Source organism: Vespula pensylvanica, chromosome 11 (assembly GCF_014466175.1).
Source record: "Vespula pensylvanica isolate Volc-1 chromosome 11, ASM1446617v1, whole genome shotgun sequence".
NCBI classification, from domain to species: Eukaryota; Metazoa; Arthropoda; class Insecta; order Hymenoptera; family Vespidae; genus Vespula; species Vespula pensylvanica.
This window is the reverse complement of record NC_057695.1, coordinates 7,033,429-7,056,775: the sequence shown is the minus strand read 5'-3', so window position 1 is coordinate 7,056,775 and position 23,347 is coordinate 7,033,429. Positions and strand designations below refer to the sequence as shown.

Here is a 23,347-nt window from a genome sequence, read left to right as displayed (position 1 = left end):
CGAGGTACCTCGTATAAGGTCTTCGGTATACTCGGCACAACAACACCCTTCTCGTATATACTCACGCGTGCTTGATTTGCAAGAGCCTGGCAAATAATCATTTTTTCTTTCTTTCTTTCTTTCTTTCTTTCTTTCTTTTCTTTTTCTTTCTTTTCCTCTTTCTTTTTTCCTTTCTTTTTTCCTTTCCTTTCTTTCTTTCTTCCTTCCTTTCTCTTTTCGCTCTCTTTCTTTCTTTATGTTTTATAACATTTCTTTTGCCTTCTTTTTTACTGTAGAATCAATTTAATTTTTACACATATTTCATCATTAATTATGATACGATCAGTTATACCCTCTTTTCAATATCATTGAAATGATTGAAAATGCAATATAAATATCATTTTGATCAGATGATCAATGATTTTATTCGTTGTCCTATCTCTCCCGGACCTTTGATCTTCTTGATTATGAATTACACAGTATGTACGTATGTAGGTACATATGGTTGGCATTAAATCCACCGACAAAGCATCGCAATACCAGGAGAAAGCACTAAGGAATGGAACGTAATATCGCGTTATTATAATAATGAGAGAATTAGACCTAATTATCGTCGGGAAAACGGGCTCAAATTGGAATCTTCGAGCTTCCCGAATCGATCGACGATGGTTTCTCCCTTAAAATTACGCCTATCAGAATCGGGAGACGCCTAAACGAGTATTCTTTCTCTACCTTTTAAAGAAAACATAAATTACGTTGAAAACAAAAAGTAATATGTTCACCTTTTAAACACTGTAGTAGGTCTATTTATTTCATATATTATTCCTCGTTCGATGCTCCTTTTTTTTGTTCTTGTTTCTTGAATTAATTTATTTACGATTAAATTAAGTGAGCTATATAAATAAATTATATTAATCTTACGAATAAAGTTATAAATCGGTAGAAAAGGAAAAATGCTAAATTTCAATTTCTCTCTCTCTCTCTCTCTCTCTCTCTCTCTCTCTCTCTCTCTCTCATTATTATTGTTATTATTTTTTACTTTTTTATCCTATCCTCAGAGGTAATTTACAGGCAATCTATTGTCCTGAAGCACGGCTAGTTGATAGCGGGCGCCTCTTTAGCGTACATACATCGAGCCTGTCGCGAATTACACCCACATCGAGCTCACGTAGATGGAGGTCAGTGTACAATAAAGTTGCCCGAGTAATTTCCTGCCGGCGGTCTCATTAGTCGGAAAGCATTCCGAGTACTTTTTTCTTTTTTTTTTTTATAACGTCCATTTTTTCGAAACTATGTCTATGTCTATCGTCATCGATGGTAGCCATCTTTTCATTATCTACAGAGAAGAGCACGATGAGTCACGAAATTGATCTTGATATGTCTTTTGAAGTTAAGTACTTCATTTCTTTATCTAGCTTCTATTATTGGTAAAAAAATATATGACGATTATGTATTTCCAAATAAAATGATATCACAAGGATAAAGAGAAAATTTGTTATTTTTTTAAATAATGTTGATTCTGTGTATACTGAAAAAGTTCGTAAACAATTGAAATATGTTTGTAATACCGAAAGAAAATTTGTTGTATTTAATTGCAAGGAAGTTTTTGTTGAAGTAGAAAAGTTATGGAAAAATTATTGAAAAATATTAAAGATTGTGATCGAAAGAAAAATAATGATTAATCTTCCACCAAAGGGATATCTTGAATCATTTGAATATTTCCTCGATTTAAATATCATTGAAAATTCTTAAAGCGATCTTGCATATGCAATTTACATTAAAAAATATCTATCAGTTGACAAACAACAGAAAAAAATAACCCAAGTTATCGCAAGAAATAAAATTAATAATTTATATAATTCATTGCCATTGACTGAATGATCAGTCATTAGAAAAACAAAAAAAAAAGAAAAGAAAAAAGAAAAAATAAAACACCATATTTCTAAACCAATGATCTATCTTTTTACCTGGAAGTATATTTATCACACACACATATACATATTTTTTATTTATCATTAACGTTAATAATAAGATGTGAAAAAAATTTCTACCAACGTAATAAATCATTCACCTGATGAGATAGTAGCAATAGGATAGAAAAAAAAAGAAAAGAATAAATAAAACAAAAATAAATAAATAAATAAAGAAGGTGTGTGTTTGACATGAAAGAGATTCTACCTGTTAAGAAGTTAATTATCGACTAGGTTTATTTCAAGAACCATACGTAGCGAGAAAGAGAGAGAGAGAGAGAGAGAGAGAGAGAGAGAGAGAGAGAAAGAAAGAGAAAGAGGCAACTATCGTTTCACGCAATTTCTAAAGACTGAATGGCGAGCGTATGTCGAACGAATAACGGTCTCGACAGAGTTTATATTCCTTTTCCACGTGCCCTGTAGTGGCCAGTAACTGCAGCAGCGAGGCCACCACCGCCTCTTATCCTGCCAACTCGTCGACTCTTTTGCGAAGATCAAGGAAGAAGAAGTTGCTGGCCGACGGATACGCGTCTATCTCGAGTGGTGCATCCGCCATTATCGACTTTTGACCTTCCGTCTATCTATTCCCTTTTGATACGCTCGAGATAGAAGAAGTTGATAGTATTTCCGCGGAAGAGATATATAATCGTCCCTTGATTTCTTTAGGAATTAGATAAAATTCAAAGAAAATTATGATCTATGAAGGGGAAAAAGAAAAAAGAAAAAAAAGAAAAAAAATGATCGTATACGATATTAATCATAGAAATCTCGTTCGATTACGTTCGTTTTATTTTTCTTTTCTTTTCTTTTTTTTTTTTTCTTACACTAAATCAAGTATTCAATTTATTGAATCTAAGAACAATTCATTTCATCAGAAAAGAATTTAAAAGGTTGTATTATAAAAACGGGGAAAGAAATTTTTGTCCAATAATATTAATGGAAATTACATCGTTAATTAAATATTGATAAACGATACTGCAAATTTATTAATTATTTTGTGTTGAAAAAAAATGGAGAAAATTTGTCGATACACCTTATTACGTTACAACTATTAAATTATTATATATTTATCGTCGACGATGTACGAATTTGTGGATTACGTTAGAAACTAAATTATTTTATAATTCGTTATAAATGGATGTACAGCGATTTAAACAAATTTATAGATTGCATTAGAAACGAAGTTGTTTTATAATTCGCCGTAAATGGATGTACAAGGATTTAAATAAATTTATAGATTACGTTAGAAACGAAGTTGTTTTATAATTCGCCGTAAATGGATGTACAAGGATTTAAAAAAAATTATAAATTGCATTAGAAACGAAGTTGTTTTATAATTCGTGTATGAATGTGCAATGATTTATAAAAGTTTATAGATTACGTTAGAAACGAAATTGTTTTATAATTCGTGTATGGATGTACAAGGATTTAAAAAAATTTATAGATTACGTTAGAAACGAAATTATTCTATACTTCGCCGTAAATGGATGTACAACGATTTAAATACATTTGTAGATTGCGTTAGAAGCTAAGTTGTTTTATAATTCACTGTAAATGAATATACAACGATTTAAACAAATTTCTAGGTTACGTTAGAAACGAATTTATTTTATAATTCCTCATAAATGGATATAACGATGGCGAATAATGATTTTTTGTCAGGCTAGTTTATGAAGTTTAAATTCAAGAAGAGATTCTCGTTTAGGATTTCAGATACAAATCGTTATGGAAATGATATACGATCTGTCACGATTCGTACATGAAAAAGAGCGGGTTCATAAATGTTAAAAAGAGATAAACAGATAAGATGTTAAAGAGAAAAAGATATATAGATAGATAGATAGATAGAGAAATAGATAGAGAAAGAGAGAGAGAGAGAGAGAGAGAGAGGGAGAGAGAAAGAAAGGTGTAAAAACGTCTCATTCGAGTTATGCGACACGCGTAGATAATTCACATCGACGATGATGTCTCTTACTAACTCAACGCATTCCTTCTTCGACGTCGATAAATATAGAATCGAGCGGTATCGACGAACGATGGGAATCCGTTAAGCCGTTATCAGTTACATGGAATTTCGTGGGAAAGTGTAGAGAAGGAGAAAAAGATAGAGAAATAGAAAGAGAGAAAAAAAGAGAGAGAGAGAAAGAGAGATCTCAGAAGTTCTTGAACTCTCTCGTGACTTAGAAATTATAGTTAAACGCGAGTGAAATACGATACTTGGGATCGAACGTTTATGCGATTTAGTATCTTACAAAAATGACGATCGTTCGATCGTTAAAACTAATCATCTGTTCTCGAATAGATGTGAAATTATGATTAGATAGTAATTAGATGGGATAATGTTTAGGACTTTATTTTTCTTTAAATATCGTATTAGATATTATATATAATTTAATTCATACATTTCTTTTATATCTGGATCTTGATAATTTATATATATGTATTTTTTTTTAATCCCATGAGACGTTCATTATAACACGAATAGGTCGGAATATCCCCCAGTACCGAAAGTACTTCGTCCGTTCAAAAATTATTAAATGTTATAATTAATTTTATTTATCTCTTTATATATATATATATATATATATATATATACGTAGATTTTGATAATACATTCTTTTCGTTCCATGTGACGTTTCATGGTTTCTTTCAATCGATTCGTAAATTGTAGAAATGTTTCGTTTATTTGAACAAAAAAAAGGGAATAAATAAAATAAAATGAAATAAAATAAAATGAAATAAAATAAAATAAAAAGAGTTACTTAATTCCGAACAAATTTATAACGTAATTACTTTTGCGAGTCACCATAAGTAAGTACATTATCGAAACGTTCTCGATCGAACCCGAACCATTAAGATTATCCTATCGTTAAACGACCGGTGATTATTTTCAAGTCTAGTCTCTTAACTCTAATCGCGATTAAAGAGAGAGAAAGAGAAAGAGAAAGAGAGAAGGAGAAGAAAGAGGGAGAGAGAAAAGAGAAGAAAAGAGAGAATAAACGTGAGTCTTGCATGAAGGAAACGAAAAAAAAATTTTAACGTACGCGCGCGTAAACATACACAAACACACACACACGCGCGCGCGTATACAATCATATAACACGTGTGTGTCCTCCATACGTTGAGCAGTTCATAAATCGGTGGGTGCGTACAAGCTTTTCACGCTCCGTGACGCGCATCATATCTGTTTCCTGGCGATCCCGAGCCGTGACTCTTGTTAACCACCAAATAATGGTTAATAATGGCCATGAGAAAGTCTGACAAGCTGCGTGTCCGAAAATTGAACGATTATAAATAGAAAAGGAAAAAAGAGAAAAAAAGAAAATCAGAATCAGATTTAAAAATTAATATCAAACATTAGACGGATTAAAATGTATAGAATGAAATATTTTTTATATAGACGAATCTACTATAATATAGTCAATATTGATATCGATTAATGTTTATACGAGTACTATATAAATGGTTACAATACTATGGTTACAATATATACTCTTACTGGCAAAAGTTAAGAAACAACGTAATCGTTCGTCCATTTTTATACAATATTCTTTATCTTTCGAAATACATAAGTTGAAACTAAAAATAGTATAATGAGATAACATAATGTATGAAATATTATCTCATTATGCTATTTTTAATTTGAACCTGTGTATTTCGAAAGATAAATAATATATCAAAATAGGCGAACGGTTACTTTATTTCTTAGCCTTTGTCAGTGAAAGTATATACTATAATTTATAGTTATAGTATAGCATATAGTATTATAGTATAGTATAATATAGTATAATATAGTATAGTATAATATATTATAAATTTTGTTATTGTACTTGTTTAAATTATTATATTTTTCCTTTAAACAATAATTAATATTTAGTAATTTATTCTAATTTACTTGTATATTTAATATATATTATAATACACAATTTTATGTACTATATATATTAAGTATATAAAAGTTAAATTAGATCAACATTTTTTTTGGTTAATATATAATAGAATATATATATAGTAGATATTATAGTAGATAGTATAGACATATATAAAGTATATAACGTAAAGTATATGAAGTATATACTAGCACAGTATATAATTTATATATTAGATTATTTTAGAAATAATAAATATATATGTATATACATATACGTACATACGTACATATATACATACACACATATATATATACATATACATATATATATACATATACATATACATATACATATACATATATATATATATATATATATATATATAGAGAGAGAGAGAGAGAGAGAGAGAGAGAGTAAGAAAGAAGTTCTAAAATTACATTTAGGTATCTAATCATTCGATCAAATTTCGATAAAAAAGTATAACGTGATGTGTTAGTAACATAATGTAGTTATCAAAGCTGTTCTATCCAATTTTTAATGATCTTTCTAACTGATTTACTCGAATACGTAGAAATTCGTACATATATATACATATATTATACGTGTGTGATGCTGACCTCCTTGCCAATAAAATCTCGAAAATAATTACTACAACGACCTCGAGTCGAGTCGTTTGAGTGGAATTTTTGTCGGCTACTTTCTTGATCAGAGAACACGAATTGTCGAAAGAGTGAAAGAAATAGAGATAGAGAAACATCGTGCTAAAACGACATCGTCTTTATTATTACTTTTCCTACTATCGAACGATTCTCTCGTAAAATTAATTTCAACAGTTAAAAACCTAAATATATGACTACATTCAAAAAGAGATGAATATTTAGATCCTACTTTTTCATAGGTAAAGAATCGCTATTGTCGAATTACCAGACTATTGATACATCCATTTGTATTCTAATTCTATGAACATGTACGTAAATATCTCTTTGTGTCCTAATATATATATGTCTATATATATACATATATATATATATGTATATAAACATATAAAATACATATATAGAATATATATATGTATGTATGTATATATGTATATACACACACATATATATATGTGTGTGTAAAATACATTTACATACGCACACATACACAAATACGCACGCACGCATGTACACACGTTCATGCACATATATATATAATGTGTATATATAGATGTGTATATGAGCATAGAATGCTTACACATTTCGTATCTATTATGGCAATCCGTGAACAATAACTCTTCCTCCACTCTCAGCATTTAATGGCTCAGCGTCCATCTATTTATCGTGGAGGAAGAGGAAGTGGCTGATGGGTAGATAGGTCGAACGTTTTGTAACTAATTTCGCGAGTAAATTGTCCGTAACATTGGTTTGGTGTACCTACTCGTACTAAAGAGTAGCGGGTTGGCCTAAGTAGGGGCTCTGAGGTTGTGTCGATGTGCCAACGCTGCTCTAACTCGTTCGCACGTATCGTTATATAAACATTCTCTCTTTTCTTTTATTTTCTTTTCTTTTTCTTTTCTTCTTTTATTATCCACAATGATTCTTGATTTTTTTTAAGATTTTTTTCAAGTCTCTTTTTATTCCTCTTTGTCATTGCTTGCATATGTTCCTTTTTTCTCTCTTTTTTTCTTTTTTTTTATAATTCATCGATTTACATAAAAGTACGATAGTACGATTAAATTCCTCTTATAACTAGAAATTGATTTACGTTTTGTAAAAAAATGTTCACAATTTTAATTTATTTATCAAATAAAAAAGAAATCTTAAGCAACGTTAAAGAATATATTTATTATAGTTTTTCTGATTTCAAGCGTTTTTGTGTATATTATTATATATTACAAAAATAATTATATTAATTATATGTAGATACAGTTTGCGAATACACACATACATTAGTAAATAAAAATAGAAGAAAAGCACAACAGAAATAAAAAATAGCATGTTATAATTATATGCATGTGTGTGTGTATGTATTTATACAGAAAAGTGTTTATGCATTTTAATGTTGGATTCGATCGTTGCGTATATGACGTAGGTCGTTATCAGTATCTATGCAAATCAAGAGGATGCATATTGAATAACAAACTACTAAACATTGGATAAATATTGAAAAGGATCAAGTGCCGTTGTCCTTCCTTCTCAGAATTACGTATTTAGTAAAAAAAAAAATTATTTTCAAAAAAAAAGAAAAAGATAAAAAAGAGACTGAAAAAAACAGTATATGACTTATTGTATATATTAAAAACCGTTTTTGATCAGAAAATTATTCGACTTTTTTTGGCCATTTTCTTTCTATTTTGTTGACAATAACAACGCCATATTGTGAAAAAAAATATTTGTTTTATAAATTCTTCTCCTGTCTCTCTCCCTCTCTCTCTTTCTTAAGGATATTACCGACATCTCAATTTCCATCGGTTATTTCTCTTCATCAAGAGATATAAGCACTAAGATATAACGAGCCACTGCCTTTCGATAGAAGAAGATTGTAAAATCAAATCGTTGCAACTTACCATCTGTGGAGAGGTTAGAAAGAGAGAGAGAGGAAAAAAGAGAGAGAAAGAGAGTGAGGAAAGAAGAAGGATAGATAGAAAGAAAGAGATACGGGACGATCAAAGACGATTTTGCCTACGCGTCGGCGTCGATTCTATGAGGCGTTACTCGCGTGAATATCGCTAAACGCTAGATTTCCTTCGCGATTATGCGTAGGTACCACCTATACGTTAAAGCACAGGAATAGATAGCTACGACGTACTGTTCTTTACGAGTATGTCGCAAGTGCAATATGTATGCAGCTTCGCATAGCCGGATAAATCATAAAAATGTTAAAGAAAATGGAATATGTTTAAGTTAACAATGAATATGATCGAAAAATACTCGTAAGATCTACGTATGTAGTATCGTTGAATTTCTTCCTAAAATTTGGATCGAAAATATCGAATAAAATTTTTTCCTATGACGATTCGTTCGCGAAATAATCTACTTCAAAAATCTGATATGGGCGGTGACGGCCATGTTCCAGCTGCGAATGTTGCGTAGTTGCGAATGATGGCGCGAAATTCAAACGGCCGTTAAACATTTCACCTTATTTTTAGAACCAACTCGGTGTCTCGTTAAGTCGTTAACGGCCTTAGGTCTGTAAAATTCTTTAGTTAAACGTCGAACGAAGAGTGAAACGTAAAAATCAAGAGAAAGCAACGAAACTTTCTTTACTTCTCTCTCTCTCTCTCTCTCTCTCTCTCTCTTTGTTCCTCTCTTTTATTGTTGTTATTTTCGCCTTACTTTTAGACACAAGGGCCCTATTGTTGTTATTCAATGCGGCCCTGTACGTTGAACGTATGCAACGTAAGTAACTGCACACCCACTCGTCCGCGATTCGACGTGAGTCACTGCGAGTGCCGGCTCGATCTATCCCAGGTAATACGAGTCGCGTGCGCGCGCGCGCGAGCGAGCGAGCAAGCGCGTAAGCGCACCTAGAGAGATCTTTGAATCGATCTTTACTTCCTCAGGCGCTCTTCGAAAACGTTCCAAGCATTTTTTGCCGATCTTGAATTGATCTTAACCAACGATCCGATGATGTTTAATGGACAATATAAAAAAAAATGGAGACGACATAACTTTTTTTTTAATTCGTATAAAAATCTATGATCGATGAACTCGACTCTATCGACAAGAACATGGAAAGAAATTTTATATAATAATATGTACATACACACACAAATATATATATATATATATATATATATATATGTATGTATGTATATATGCATAAGTCTATGAGCGCATTCAATATCTTTCTTTTATTATTCTATTAATTCCTCCATATGGATATGGATGTGCTTCCTTGGCTTGTATCATCACCGATAATTATTATTTAATTGATACCTATCAACAAATTTTTCAAATCTATTGATCTATCGCGATCTTTGAGGTGATCACGTAACGTTCCATGTTGTATGTACATATATATACGCACGCATATATCGTAGGGTATAAAAATGAAGAAGAAAGAAAAAAGAAATTCATAACAAAGAAATAAATGTTTCACAGTTAAATATTGAAAGTATTGTACCCGCGAGGATTTAAACAAAGTCTATATGAAAATGCAGTGCTGATCATCGTACAGTAATTAATGCGTTAAACACGTAGCCAATTACAACGAGACCCGTGTCGTGACCAATGTTAATCATTCGTGACACGTGCGCCTATAATAACGCTATTTTAATCTCATTATAACTTGAAAGAGAAACTATACGATTAATTAAGTGTATATATAATATTTTCTTTTCACATATATATGTATATATATGTATATATATATATATATATATATATATATTCATATCCTATTACGTATGAATTTTAAGTATCAAACGTATATATCTATATCAAATTAGAAATAAACATTAAATACGGATAAAATAATGAAATAATAGTAAAGAGTAAAATATTTTTAAATTGTGAAAAATAGTAGAACGTTACGATTGTTTATGTAGAGTATTCATAAGCAATACTTTTACAACCACTTCAAACACACAGTTATATGTATAATATCCATCTGCAAAAATATTAACTCTCTTGTACTTATATCAATCTTCGACAAAAACTATACTACGCATGTAATTAATCGCATGACAAGAAAATTGTTTGGAATCGTCTCACAAATAATGTTACATCCACTAATACTTGTTTATCAATACTCTATCGGACATAATTTTAACTATGTTTCACGCGAATGAATACACGATTTATAAGAAAAACATTCAAATACCGTAATATCTAAGTAATGTAAAACAACTTCAGCAGGTATATGTAAATAGGCGTATACGAATAATTTCGTATCGGAAATAAGAATGAAAAAAATATAGCTCGCTTGTGAAACGAGGACGAGATAAATACGTGGATGCACTTTAGAAATCTCTCGTTCTCTCTCTTTCTCTTATTCGTAGTTACTACTTCGTGTTTATTGATTTATAATTTCGATTTACGATTAAAACTCGATTCGACGTGTTCTCAATCGGCGACGACTTCGATCTCTTGAAAGATCGAGATTGAGTGCTTCCTATGTCGATTATTCTTGTTGTTAGAAAAGACGCGGTTTCTTAACGACTATCATGTTGCTAGAGTAGAATGCAGTGCAATCGGATGATTCAGATGAACAGACCGGTGCATTACCATTTATTCGATTATATATATAATGATATATATATATATGTGTCTGTGTGTGTGTAATGATATCACATCGTTACAGTTTCTCACGTTTCACATGCACGCACTTGTTTACCTATACAATATCACACCGAGATCGCAATTTGTTCGTTCCAAGATAAAGCGTAATTTATGCGTCAATAAACTTTGAATTTTTATAGACGTCATTTGCTATGTTTATTTTTTTCTTTTTTTTTTCATTCCTTTATCCTCCTTTTCCGTTTTTTCATTTTTTTTTGTTGCCGCTTTATTTTTTGCTTTATTATTAACAAAAAGAGTAGAAAACCTTGAATCTCACGTTCGATCGCTCAACAAATACGATGTTTTGTATATATGTTGCTCAGCAAACAATGATATTACATCTGAGATATGTAACAATTTCTATTTTTCGTCACGAATCTTATCTTTTCAAATATGATTACATAAAATTGAATAATTCAATAATTATCCTTGAAAAATATGTAAAAAAAAATCATACTAATACTATCGTGTGAATGAAATTTTATCACTGCATATTAATTTTTCTCGTTTAAAGACCGATAAAAAAAACAAATTTAACTAAAGGTTGAATGAAATTAAGTAGTGCATCGAGATAGATATGTTCGTTTTCAATGATTATTGTTAATAAATTTACGAATTAATTATTATAAGTCGAATGTCCTCGAATAACAAATTTCGAATAAAGCAAATAATTAGATAAGTATAAAGGAAAAAAGTATGTTATACAACAAATCAGTAATTGTTATTAACAATCTTAATTACTCTTATAAATGAGTAATGAAACTATAAATGAATAACGATTTTGTTTATATATTTCTAATGTAAATGTAAATTATTATTTGATTGTCCCTTATTTAAAAGTTAACAAATATAATATTCGAGAAAAATGAAATTTTCCAATGAACTGTATTAAAACAGGACAAAGTTTTTACTTCTTTTGAATTGTTACTTTTTTCTTGCAGTTTTCGCATTGGAAATTAAATAATTTTAATCAAGCACATTATGCAACCACTAATGAAATAAACATAGTATTGATAAAATTATAGTATTATTTAATCATACTAACTTATAATAATAAAACACCTATAATTTTCCATTATATACTTTTAATGAAAGAACTATTACCTTAATGCTAGTGCTGATAAAATTAATTACTTTAATTAATTAATAAATAAAATTTCACCGCTATATTAATTTGTCAAAGAAATAAGAAAAACAAATATAATTGAAAAATTGATAAAAATTATTTAAAAAAAATTAATTTATTACGTATGATATATCGCGTGTTAAAAGAAAATTCGCTTAAAGGCAAAATTTCGTCATCATTGGAGAATTTTTAAAAATCGATATTCGACAAAATAAAAGATCCATCCACGATTATGGTTTCTCACAATGAACAGCTACATGATAAATTGTTTTTCTTCGATACTTCAGAGGAAATCATCCTTTGACTTTTCAACGTACGTATTATTCCTCCCAACCTCACAACTCGTTTCACATCTAATGCTAATTACATTCGTCCCCATGATCCGTATAGCAAACAAAATAATCGTTGGTACCGGTAATCATACGCAGTTCTGAAACTAAGGGCGGTGAACCGTGGAAATGGTTCGTCCGGTGCTCATTCGGATGCCCTTTCTGCCTCGGGCACAATAATCGTGAATTTCCGTCCGCTTATTATCTTACACGCGTCACAATGCATTCGGATTGCGTTTACGGGTTAACGGCTAATTATTATTACCGATCTATACGTTCAATAGATCTATGAGAATTTTAACGATACGAATATTAGTCCCGAATCGATTATATCCTTCGAGAGGTTCCTTCAAGAGAACCAATTATCGTGATCATTATGGTGTATTAATCAAAATTCCAATCAATACGATTATTTTATATTACGTACGTCGTAACGTCGATAATATTTTTACATACATAGGTACGTACATGTTACAAACTAAATTTCTATAATTAAATCTAATTGAAATTATTTTAATTTGTTAAAATTTATTCAGTAAGATTGAACTTTTATAAGAATGAAAAATAATAATATACTATACCATATGAAACATAAATTAAAATCCAAGATCTATAATTGGTTAACTTTCGATATTACATTTTTACCTTTCGATTTCTTCTCTAATTACGAAGAGTAAATCCGTATCTTGTCCGAGTCGTATAACGACAGGGAATTTCGTCATCTCGTAAATATAATTATCATGTTCGTATTAAAGGCATCCTGAAGTGCGTTGCAAACTCGTCCGTGCTTTTCTTATCGCAACGACAGATTAACTTCAACTCTGCCTGATAAAACTGTCCGACAAAAATCTACTCTTTCTCTCTCTCTCTCTCTCTCTCCCCCTCTTTTTTACATTAAAAACCGGACCGATTGCAATTTTTCCGACATCTCTTCAAACGAAACAGATATCCGTGGAATTTGAAAAATGAATATTGCAACTTTGACAACTTTATCTAAGGATTATTTAAAACGATATAGATGTTAACGACAAATGATTACATTCGAACGTCGCATCGAACTTTCTCATTTTTTCTTAAATTCCTTCTCTTCACTTTTTTGTAATACTGAGTCTACGATATAAACGAAATTAGATTAGTTCTTAATTTTTTTTCTTCTTTTTATTTAATACGATTACAAAAGTTAAAAAAAATTTTTATCATTTTCAGATCAGAGTTCGATCGAAGAAGGAAAACTCGTAAAAAGATTTAGAAAGGTTCGAGGAGAAGGTGTTTTCTAAGAAGAGTCTCGTTGGTAAGGTGGAAAGGCGTAGGTACGTAGGTACGTGGCGCGTGTGCCAGACGGACGGCGTATCAAAGGATATTTACCCTGTCAACAGCGTAGCTTTATGCCGGCACATCTATAAGGGGAGAAAGAGAGAAAAAGAGAAAGAGAAAGAGAGAGAGAAAGAAAGAGAAAAGAGTCATTCAAACTGAGATAATAGTAATGGGTATTATTACTTCGAGTCTATTATCTTACGATCTAACGTTTCGTGGAAATCGATAACCTACCGAGCATACTCAAAGAAGAAAAAAAAAAGAACACTTGACTTTCATGATATGCTTGTGTCAATACTTTGTAATATAAAAATCGATCATTTTCTCGAAATTTCGAATCGAATAATCGCGAATGCTCCTTGACCCTACGTATTCAAATAGATAAACAGATAATTCATCGAAACTGATCACGAATACTTCATTTATCAATTAACTTTAGATAATTCATTAATAGTTCAATCAAGTGCGTTGTTTTCCGAGTTACCTAATACCCAAAACTCGTGACAAAAGTCGAAAATCAGGATCAAGCGAGGCTTGACCTAGATAAAACGACAACTATTACTATTACCACTATACTTAAGAATCTGGACTAGTTTTGATTGGATTACGAATTTCCACCGTCTTTAGGTAGAACTTCAAATTAGATCCAAACAAGAACTATCACCAGAATAATACTGAACATGTTTCAACTGTGACAATCTGTACAGGTACAAAAGAGATCAACCAAATTCAACATGGATATCTCTTAAAATGATCTGACACTGATGTCATTCGGAAAAAAAAAATATATATATATCAGCGACTATATCTTGGATCTAAAGAAAAGAAAAAGATAAATAAAATTTGATTTGTTCCACTCACCTGCATCTGCAGCCAGGAATAATCGATGTACGCTGTGGTTGTCGCAGTGACACCAGCCGCGACGGTGGACGAGTTTGAGATCTGTTGCCAGTTATTCTGTCCGGTACAGCCGAGTACCGCGAGTCCGTCGGGTTGACCCCGATCCGGTACTATCTGATCGGCATACTGATAAGGTGCCTGGATCGTTGACTGTCCACCGGACGGCAAACTCGCCGGATGAGAGTGCTGGGCCCCCGAGCCGGCACTGGCGGGTAAACAGCACACGCTCACGTCCATCCGTGGTGGCGGAGAGTCGTAGAAACGTTGCTGTTCCGGCTCTGGTTGCACCCAAGTCGACCTCTCAATGGTTAATCCCCGTGGAACCATCCAATCTGAGGAACACCTAGTCACCTTCGATCTTTCTCTTCTTCTTCTTCTTCTATTTTTCACACTAACTTATTTCTCCTTGATCATCACCATTGATCATATATTATAGTCCGAGAACTCTAATACTTTGGGTTAAAACTTTCAACCGGTATATTATATATGATTAACCGTTGTCTTTGGGTTTGATCTGATTCTTCTACCTTTGATCTCTCGCTCTCTCTCTCTCTCTCTCTCCCTCTCTCTCGTTCTTTCTTTCTATCTCTCTATCTCTATCTCTATCTCTATATCTATCTCTATCTCTATCTCTCCCTATCTTGTTTTGTATTTGATTTACTTTTACCAGTTTGTCACTCGCGAACGATTCGATGAAAATACCGCGAAGAGAGTAGACTTTCCCGTAAAGAAGACCGAACGATTTTCCTTCTCTTCTTATCGGTGAACATGATCGCGGTGGGCCAGTACCACCGAGCGACACGTTCGTTTTGAACTTTCGTATGGAAAAGAGAGTCTGTTTCGTGCGGGATAAGAAAAAATCGGAGAAAAATGGGAAGTGGGAGAAAATAAGGGAATCGATAGGTGGACCTGCCGCTGTCGATGCAACGACACGAAGTCACAGAGCGGCAGGTGGTGCTACGAAGAAAAGAAGACATCTGAGGTTGACCAACAAGTCGATGATGATGTCTTCCGGTAGCGTCTCCTTAAGAACGTCTTCAAAGGGAAAGACGATAAAACTGATGACGATGACGAAGAAGATGCCTGCTCGTGCTCGCCGACGGCACGCGTACTCTCGGCTCTTCCTCTCCTCGTATTCGCGGCGTCCTCGTGCGGAGACATCGGACGTTCGAACGGCACTGGGGCACGCCTCTCTCCTTCGACTCGCTCGGACCACCTCGACGCGCGCTGCTCTGGGCTACCCACGAGACAGAAAGAGAAAGAGAAAGAGAAAGAGAGAAAGAAAGAGAGAGAGAGAGAGAGAGAGAGAGAGAGATCTCGACTACGAGCAACGTTCTTCCAAGGTTGCGATCATCGTTCAACAAAGGTGTACTTTTGATGATATTCTATGATGACGATGATGATGATAATGATGATGATGATGATGATGATGATGATGATGATGATGATGATGATGATGATGGTAGTGGTAATAATGATGATCGGAAAGATAGAGGTATTGGTTCCTTGAGGGCTTTCTCTTGTTGACACTCTTCTCTCGTGTAACTATCACTCTCTCTTTCTCTACCCTTTTAAATCTTATTCCTTAGGCGTTACATTCTTTTATTTACGTTTAACTTGCCGAAGAGACCTTTCAAAACATGAAAAAAAAAAAAGAGAGGAAACTAGAAATAGAACAATGTTTATTTCCAGGGACAACTGTCCCATATGGACAAGAGTGTAAAAGAAAATTAGATTACTTATTGATCGAGTACATAATCCGAAAACAAAATCAACTCTATTAGGCCGGATGTAAAGCAAAATAAGAAGAGTATCTTTTCTGATGTTCCTCAGTGATGTCAACGTGCGCTATCTTAGCCACGGGAACATAGCTGAGAAGAGAGAGAGAAAGAGAGAGAGAGAAGAAAAATAATACGAAAAAGAGAAAAAGAGATAAAGAGAGAATGAAAAAAAAAAGAGGAAAGAAGAATGATTCAAGAGAAACAGAAAAAGAAAGAAAGAGAAAGAAAGTGAAACTGCTACTGATGCTTGTAATGGGAATTCTTATTGGAGGATCAAAAAAACGTTAAAGTAATGCTGTAGTGTTGATTCGCGTGCTCTGTCTTTCTGTCTGTCTGTCTATCTATCTATCTGTTTGTCTATCTGTCTTTCTTTCTTTCTTTGTTTTTTTCTTTCTTTCTTTTTTCTCGCTCTCCCTTTTCTCAAGCAACGACGACGACAACGATGATGAGGACTCCCAATGTGCACCCACTTCTCGCGCATACGCGCATGCGTGGATATGCGTGTCGTCAAGGCAACGGTTCCGGAGTAACTGCCCGGCGAACGCAGCCCTCCACTGTGAACCGGGTTCTCCACGATCTCTCTCTTTCTCTTTCTCTCTTTCTCTCTTCTTTCTCTCTCTTTCCCTCTCTCTCTCTCTCTCTCTCTTTCTCTCTCTTACTCTCTTACTCTCTTTCACCTCCCACCCTCTCCTTCTCGACCGGCTCACGCCCCGGGCGCGACCGATCTGAACGCCGCGTCTAGGCGGCGGCCATCAAGCACGCCTCTCCTCCCTCCTCTTCTCCTACTCTTTCTATGTCTCCGTCTGTCTCTTTCGAAACTAGTATTGGAAAAAGTGCTGGTCGATCTCTGTCTCTTTCATCTCTTTCATTTCTTTTTATCTCTGTCTCTCTCTTTATCGCATATGTTATAATACCTACTATTAGTTATCCCATTATTATCGATAAAACTTTCTTTATATTCTGTAATTGTTATTTTTGATCATCTAATTCGTCGTTTATTATTATCATTATTCGTGAATCTAGCATTCGTTCTAATGTACTCTTGTAGCAAAATTCTAATTAGATTAGGTATTAATCTTGTACGGATGAAGACGTTAAAAAATATACATATTAGTTTTCAAAGGATCTAAGTGAATTTTTGTAAGTGTGATTTCTTCTTTTTTTATGTATAGGTATATGTTGAGAACGTATGTAAGTACGCACGCTCGAACCTCTCACTATATCCCCCACTATCATTCATCCCCACTCTAATACGTGTACGACGAAGAGGGCAGCTCCGTGTCTCTTCGAAAGCACGATTATCGATGAGACCGATTGAGAGGCTCCTACCACCGATCTTTGGCACACTTCTGTCCGTTCGTATCTCCTACCATCTATCATCCCTTCTTCTCCTCCTTCTCTTTCTCTTTCCCTATTCTATTCGATAATCCTTTATTCACCCCACTTTCTCTTCCATTCCGATCGCGATTCAACGAAATGGAAAATCGATCGAACTGCATTCCGCATAGTTCTAATGTATCAAAGTATGTAAAGACTTAAATTCGACGAAATCGTAACTTTACTTATATATTAAATAAATCTGAATTACAATAAAATAAACTTATTTATATAAAAATGATTGAGCAAACGATCTGTCTGTTTAATTAAAAATAGATATCACTTACTGTCACTTGATTTCTACAAAAACAAAAATTAATATAATATACCAGGTATAATATGAGATATTAAAAGAGGACAAAAAAATTACGATGAGTAAGTGAGATAGATACTTATAACGAATTAGATGTCTGACTCATCCTGTATAAGTTAGATCGTAAATAACCGTAAGCATTTTTCTATCACGATATCTATACTTAGATATCAGACAAGCCGAGATCCAGTTTTATTCGGTACGACGGAGAATCGATCGCCCAAAGAGAATATGGGTCATCTTTGAAGTCTTCGTTTTATGTTGGAATAAAAAGAAGAAAAAAAGACAAAAGAAAACGTAGCTCTGCGGTTTATTTGCTATCGAAATGTAGCACGTGTTGTAAAAGAGTTTTTGATTGATCCGTTCCGTTCGAATCTGGAACACGAATTAGAAAATATATAAGGTGTTCTAAAATTGAATCAGAAATGAATAACATCTGATATATAATAAAAATTACGATTCCATAAAAAAAAGAATAAAGAGAGAGAGAGAAAGAAATCATCCTTTTGGTAATTATCATTACTATATTGTTTATCCATCGAGCAATCAATTCCCATATTTTACTTAATTATTCAAAAAAATTGAAATATATATTTCCGATGGTTTTAACAATCAAAAAACAACTTAAAACATTTTATTTGAATTACTCTAACACAGATATGTATTAGATCTAATAAAAGTTCGGTCCACATTAAACGAGTCTTTAGCTTCCGAAGGATAAATCATATCATTTAAATGTTTTACAAAAGCTTCCATCAAAATAGGAAAAAGTTATTAATATTAATGAAAATTACGTTGTTAATGAAATATTAATAAACTGTATATATATAAATACTAATAATAAAATAAAATATAATAAACAATAAATAATAAAATAAGAATGATAAAAATGTATTATTTTGTTTTACTTCAAAAATGAATGTGATATATTATCTGTATGTGTATACGTTCACACGAAAATATTTAAATACAAGGATACACGCATTATATATACGTAGGTACGTATATAAATGTTGTTAGTTCTCTTGTACGCCGTTGTGCAGCCGCAAACATCTCCGCGAGCGTCTCCCCTCCCACGTTCCCAGAGATTCCCTTTCTCTTTAGATTGTGAAACGATTTTCTATCGTGGCGCTTTACCACCGCGGATTTATTATATATGCATCGGGTTACGCAAATTACGACAAAGTGCAAATATTTCACATGACCTGCACCTGCGTGACTCCCCTTTCTACACGTGATCATTTAAAGTAAACACGTGAATCGTAACAGCACGCCAAGAGAGACAGAAAGAGAGAGAGAGAGAGAGAGAGAGAGAGAGAGAGAGAGAGAGAGAGAGAAACGTGGGTCCCCTCTTGTACGCGACGAAAACTCACACATTCACGCGAACACACGTTTTACCCTAATTATCTTCGAATTATCATTCTTGACAATTAACCTCTTTATCTGGCTCTAGTATTATAAACGAAACTTATTTGCATATTTTCATGGAAGAAAATGGAGAAGAATGCGTTGAAGCATCCCATCGATCTACTCGTAATCAATATTAACATTCTTTTTCATAGTTTATTAATTTCTTATTAAAAAAAATAATTAATTAAAAAAAACAAGAAGAAGTATAGGGAAAGAAACAGTATCATTACGAAAGAATAAAGTTTATGAAAATGTTTGTTTTTCTTTTTTTATTTTCTTTCATCTTTTCTTTCTTGAGGAGTAGGAATTCAAGATGGCGGTGAAAGCAAAAGAAAAAGAGAAGAGATATTAAAAAATATCGTAGGTTAAATATGATCGAATAATTTATTTGGAACAAATGTTCTCACCTTCTTTCTTTCTCTCTCTCTCTCTCTCTCTTTCTCTCTCTCTCTCTCTCTTTCTCTCTTTCCCTTTTCTATCTGTCTCTCTTTTTCCCCCTTCTTTAACTCTTTTTCTTTCTTTTTCTTGTTTCTATCAAAAATGACTCCCATAATATCGTAGAAACGACTAGCGAGATTTTAAGCTTGGTAATAAGGAGAATCCCCCACTATGCTACGGAAGCCTCGCAACTTATGAATGGGAGTACTCGCTCATTGGTCGCTTTCAATAGCCAATGGCTGCCTTTTTCGCTCCCTCGCTACGTTCCCATCTCTAACGTCGCGTGCTACTCGCGATGTAATAGCAGGGGAAAAAGGCGAGTAACTCGATGTTAAACGCCCTCCTAAAAACATAATACATATGTGCAAAACTTTCCTTCAGTTCGATCGAATTTTATTATTATTGATTACCAATACAAATTCGAGGTTATGCGTTTTAATCTACGAAAGTTATTTGTCTGGTATAAACGTTAAGAGAATCTCTAAAACATGAAGCTTTTTTATTTTTGTTTTTATACAAAAAAAAAGAAAAGTATAATCAAAAATAAAAAAATAGAAAAATTACATAAATGATATTTTTATTAACCAATCATCGCACTCAATTTTACAGACTTGAGTTTGAAACGCTTATAAAACTCGTTTACCTACGACACTCAACTATCTATCGTAATAAGAGTGAAGATTATTAGAAAAGATATCCATTAACAGTGAATTTTTTAATTATATAATACAGTCGATGAATATATCAATGATATCAAAAATTATCTCGACAATCAATGCATATATATATACACATAGCTCTTTTATCTGATTATTTATATAAACTCTTTAAAATTCTTGAAACAACGTCGGCTTACTCGAATAGCATCGACCAATAGGCAAAGCATAAAAAACTAAAGAAGAATGCAAAATCGAATGCGAATTAACATAATGGCCGGCACGAAGCAAAACCATGCTCTACGTATGCTTGAGCGAATAGTAAAGTATAGTCCCTGAGTGTCGGTTTATTATATCCCTCTAACTATCCATCATCAGTTCCAGCAGCATGCCTATGCATCAACGATCACGATCACGTGCTATTTCTACCACTAAAACAAATAGAAAAATGTCCGCCATTTTGTATGTCTTTCAGATGCTAAACATAGTGCATTTTATTCTCTTTCTTTCTCTCTCTCTTCCCCTGTTATTTACGAACATTACGAACAATGAAATAAATTTTAAACAAATGTTTAAATGTTACTTTTGTAACAAATCTTTAATACAATCGATATTTTTATTTAATTCGAAATTGAAATTTGTTCTAGTGTAATATGAGCAAAACGAAAGATACGAAATGATTTCAGAGACAAGGTGTACTCATTGAAATGTTTAAATCACGTTAAATCATCGACATGATTTCACTCTGACTGGAATATGAATCAACGACGGTTCAGTATGCATATTACTAAATGCAAATGTGCTCTGATCGTCGAGGGTTGCGTTGTAGAAGAGAATACCGTAAGGCGATTGTCGCTAAACTTATATATGTTAAGTACAGGGAACGAACTCGTCGGCAATTCTCTTATGATAGAGAACTGAAGTTCTGGGTATGTCAAGGTGATGATACGATGACAGCATAATTAATAGAGAACAGTCATCTAATTACGCTCATAGCGCTGAATCGTACGTCATAGCAAAGCTGTTCTTACGGTAAAATATAACGTTTATACTTGCATAAATGTATAGCCATATAATAATTTTCAAAAGATCTTTAAAGACCGGATCTTTCTGTAATTTTACATTTTATATAATTGGGGGAGGGGGTGGTTGGGGGGATGATTTGATTTTTAAACAATTAATTATATTTGTTAAAAGCAAAAAACATTAGCAATATTATCAATCTTGTATGTATAATAAATCAGATTATTAATCATATACATAATATTGCATCGTTATTTACAATTAACAAATTAAAAATTACTTCAATACTTTTATATGGTATTCGTATTACATAAGCAACAAATAATGTTTACGCTATTTTTATTCATTCAATCCCATATGTCACCATATTTCGTTTTGTGATTTCCAGTACTACTTGGCATAGGGAAAAGATCAGATTCTGTGTTGAATTCTGATTTAAAGTCTTGATTCTGTGTGGATTGACTTTCTTTTGAATCAACAGTTCTGCAAAGTATAATTTACGTATAATATTTTGATATAGTCAAAAATTATTACATGATGTTATTTACCGTTTTGCATATCTATGCTGTACGTTTCCTGATTGAAAACTGTCTCTGTTTCTTCGCCGTAACTCATCATAAGTTATACCTTCAGATATTTGTTTTTCTTTCTTTTCTGGTACATCAGCGCTTATAACTGGTTGATATTCACCTTAAAATATAAATATTTTGGAGATCATTGAAATAATGATAAGTTTACAAAACTGAAGTTTTTCTGCGTACGAGTATTAACAGAAGAAAATCCATCATCCTGTTGATCTATTTGTTGAAAAGCTTCAATATCTATCGAAGATCCTTTTGTAATAGATTCTCTTTCCAATGGTGTTTCTACTTCAAAAGGTTTATTCTTCCTTGGTTGTCTATAAAAAGAATATATCTTTAATTACATTTATTGTATTATCAATTCAAAAAATTAAGAGTAGAAAATGCGTTATATGCAAACCTATAAATATTGCGTGGATGATTATCAACTATAGATAAACAATCTTTACCATGAAAATATCTTGCAATAACAGATCCATATATACCTCCAACCAAAGTAAAAACTATGAAAGATTTTTTCAATGGTTCAATCATAAAAGGAATAACTGATCCAATTGCAGAACCAATTAATGCACCAATGTAGGTAGTCTTTTTTGATTCTGGACCTAGCATACATTTTGTAATCTCATCCAATGTTTCTGCTGGTATCTCTCTATCTACATGCTAATGAATAAATGACATATATGTTACAGTTATAAATGGTTAAAATATTATATTTAAATTAGATACATTAATACTTGCATAAATTTTTGTCAACAATTCTCGAAATCTTTCTCTTCTTAATTCATCTGACATATTTATTGATATATATTTCCTGTGTATATATATATATATATATATAATATATATCTAAGAAATAAATAAATATATATATGTTTATGTGTAAATTTAGAACAAAAATTATATTTAATAAGAAATAGCAAATAACCTCTCTTTACTTAGTACGCATGACGACCTCTATCGTCTTCTTAAGGTGTAGTTTAAATCAATTTACTCGAGAAATGTGCATGGGTA

General features: G+C 32.5%; 2 protein-coding genes across 4 annotated transcripts in view; both read right to left on the bottom strand.

Moving 5' to 3' along the window:
• The window catches only part of LOC122632762 (ras guanine nucleotide exchange factor P-like), an 85,881-nt gene extending 69,241 nt beyond the window's left edge, over positions 1–16,640 (bottom strand). For both annotated transcript variants that reach the window (XM_043819915.1, XM_043819917.1), the window contains exon 1: positions 14,716–16,640. In XM_043819915.1, coding sequence (XP_043675850.1) covers positions 14,716–15,081 — 366 coding nt within the window. In that variant the 5' untranslated portion in view covers positions 15,082–16,640. The remainder of the gene's footprint in view (positions 1–14,715) is intronic.
• A 5,388-nt stretch (positions 16,641–22,028) lies between these two features.
• Positions 22,029–23,279, bottom strand: LOC122632763. Of its 2 annotated transcripts, none has more exons than XM_043819919.1 (5): positions 23,262–23,279; positions 22,734–22,996; positions 22,514–22,650; positions 22,301–22,442; positions 22,029–22,235 (listed from the first exon to the last, which is right to left on the bottom strand). In XM_043819919.1, the coding sequence occupies exons 2-5, from the start codon at positions 22,943–22,945 to the stop codon at positions 22,100–22,102; spliced, it is 627 nt and encodes a 208-aa protein (XP_043675854.1). In that variant the 5' UTR covers positions 22,946–22,996; positions 23,262–23,279; the 3' UTR covers positions 22,029–22,099. The 2 variants fall into 2 exon arrangements, with proteins under 2 accessions (XP_043675854.1, XP_043675853.1); XM_043819918.1 differs by lacking the exon at positions 23,262–23,279 and adding an exon at positions 23,075–23,160.
• Between the last annotated feature and the right edge of the window lie 68 nt (positions 23,280–23,347).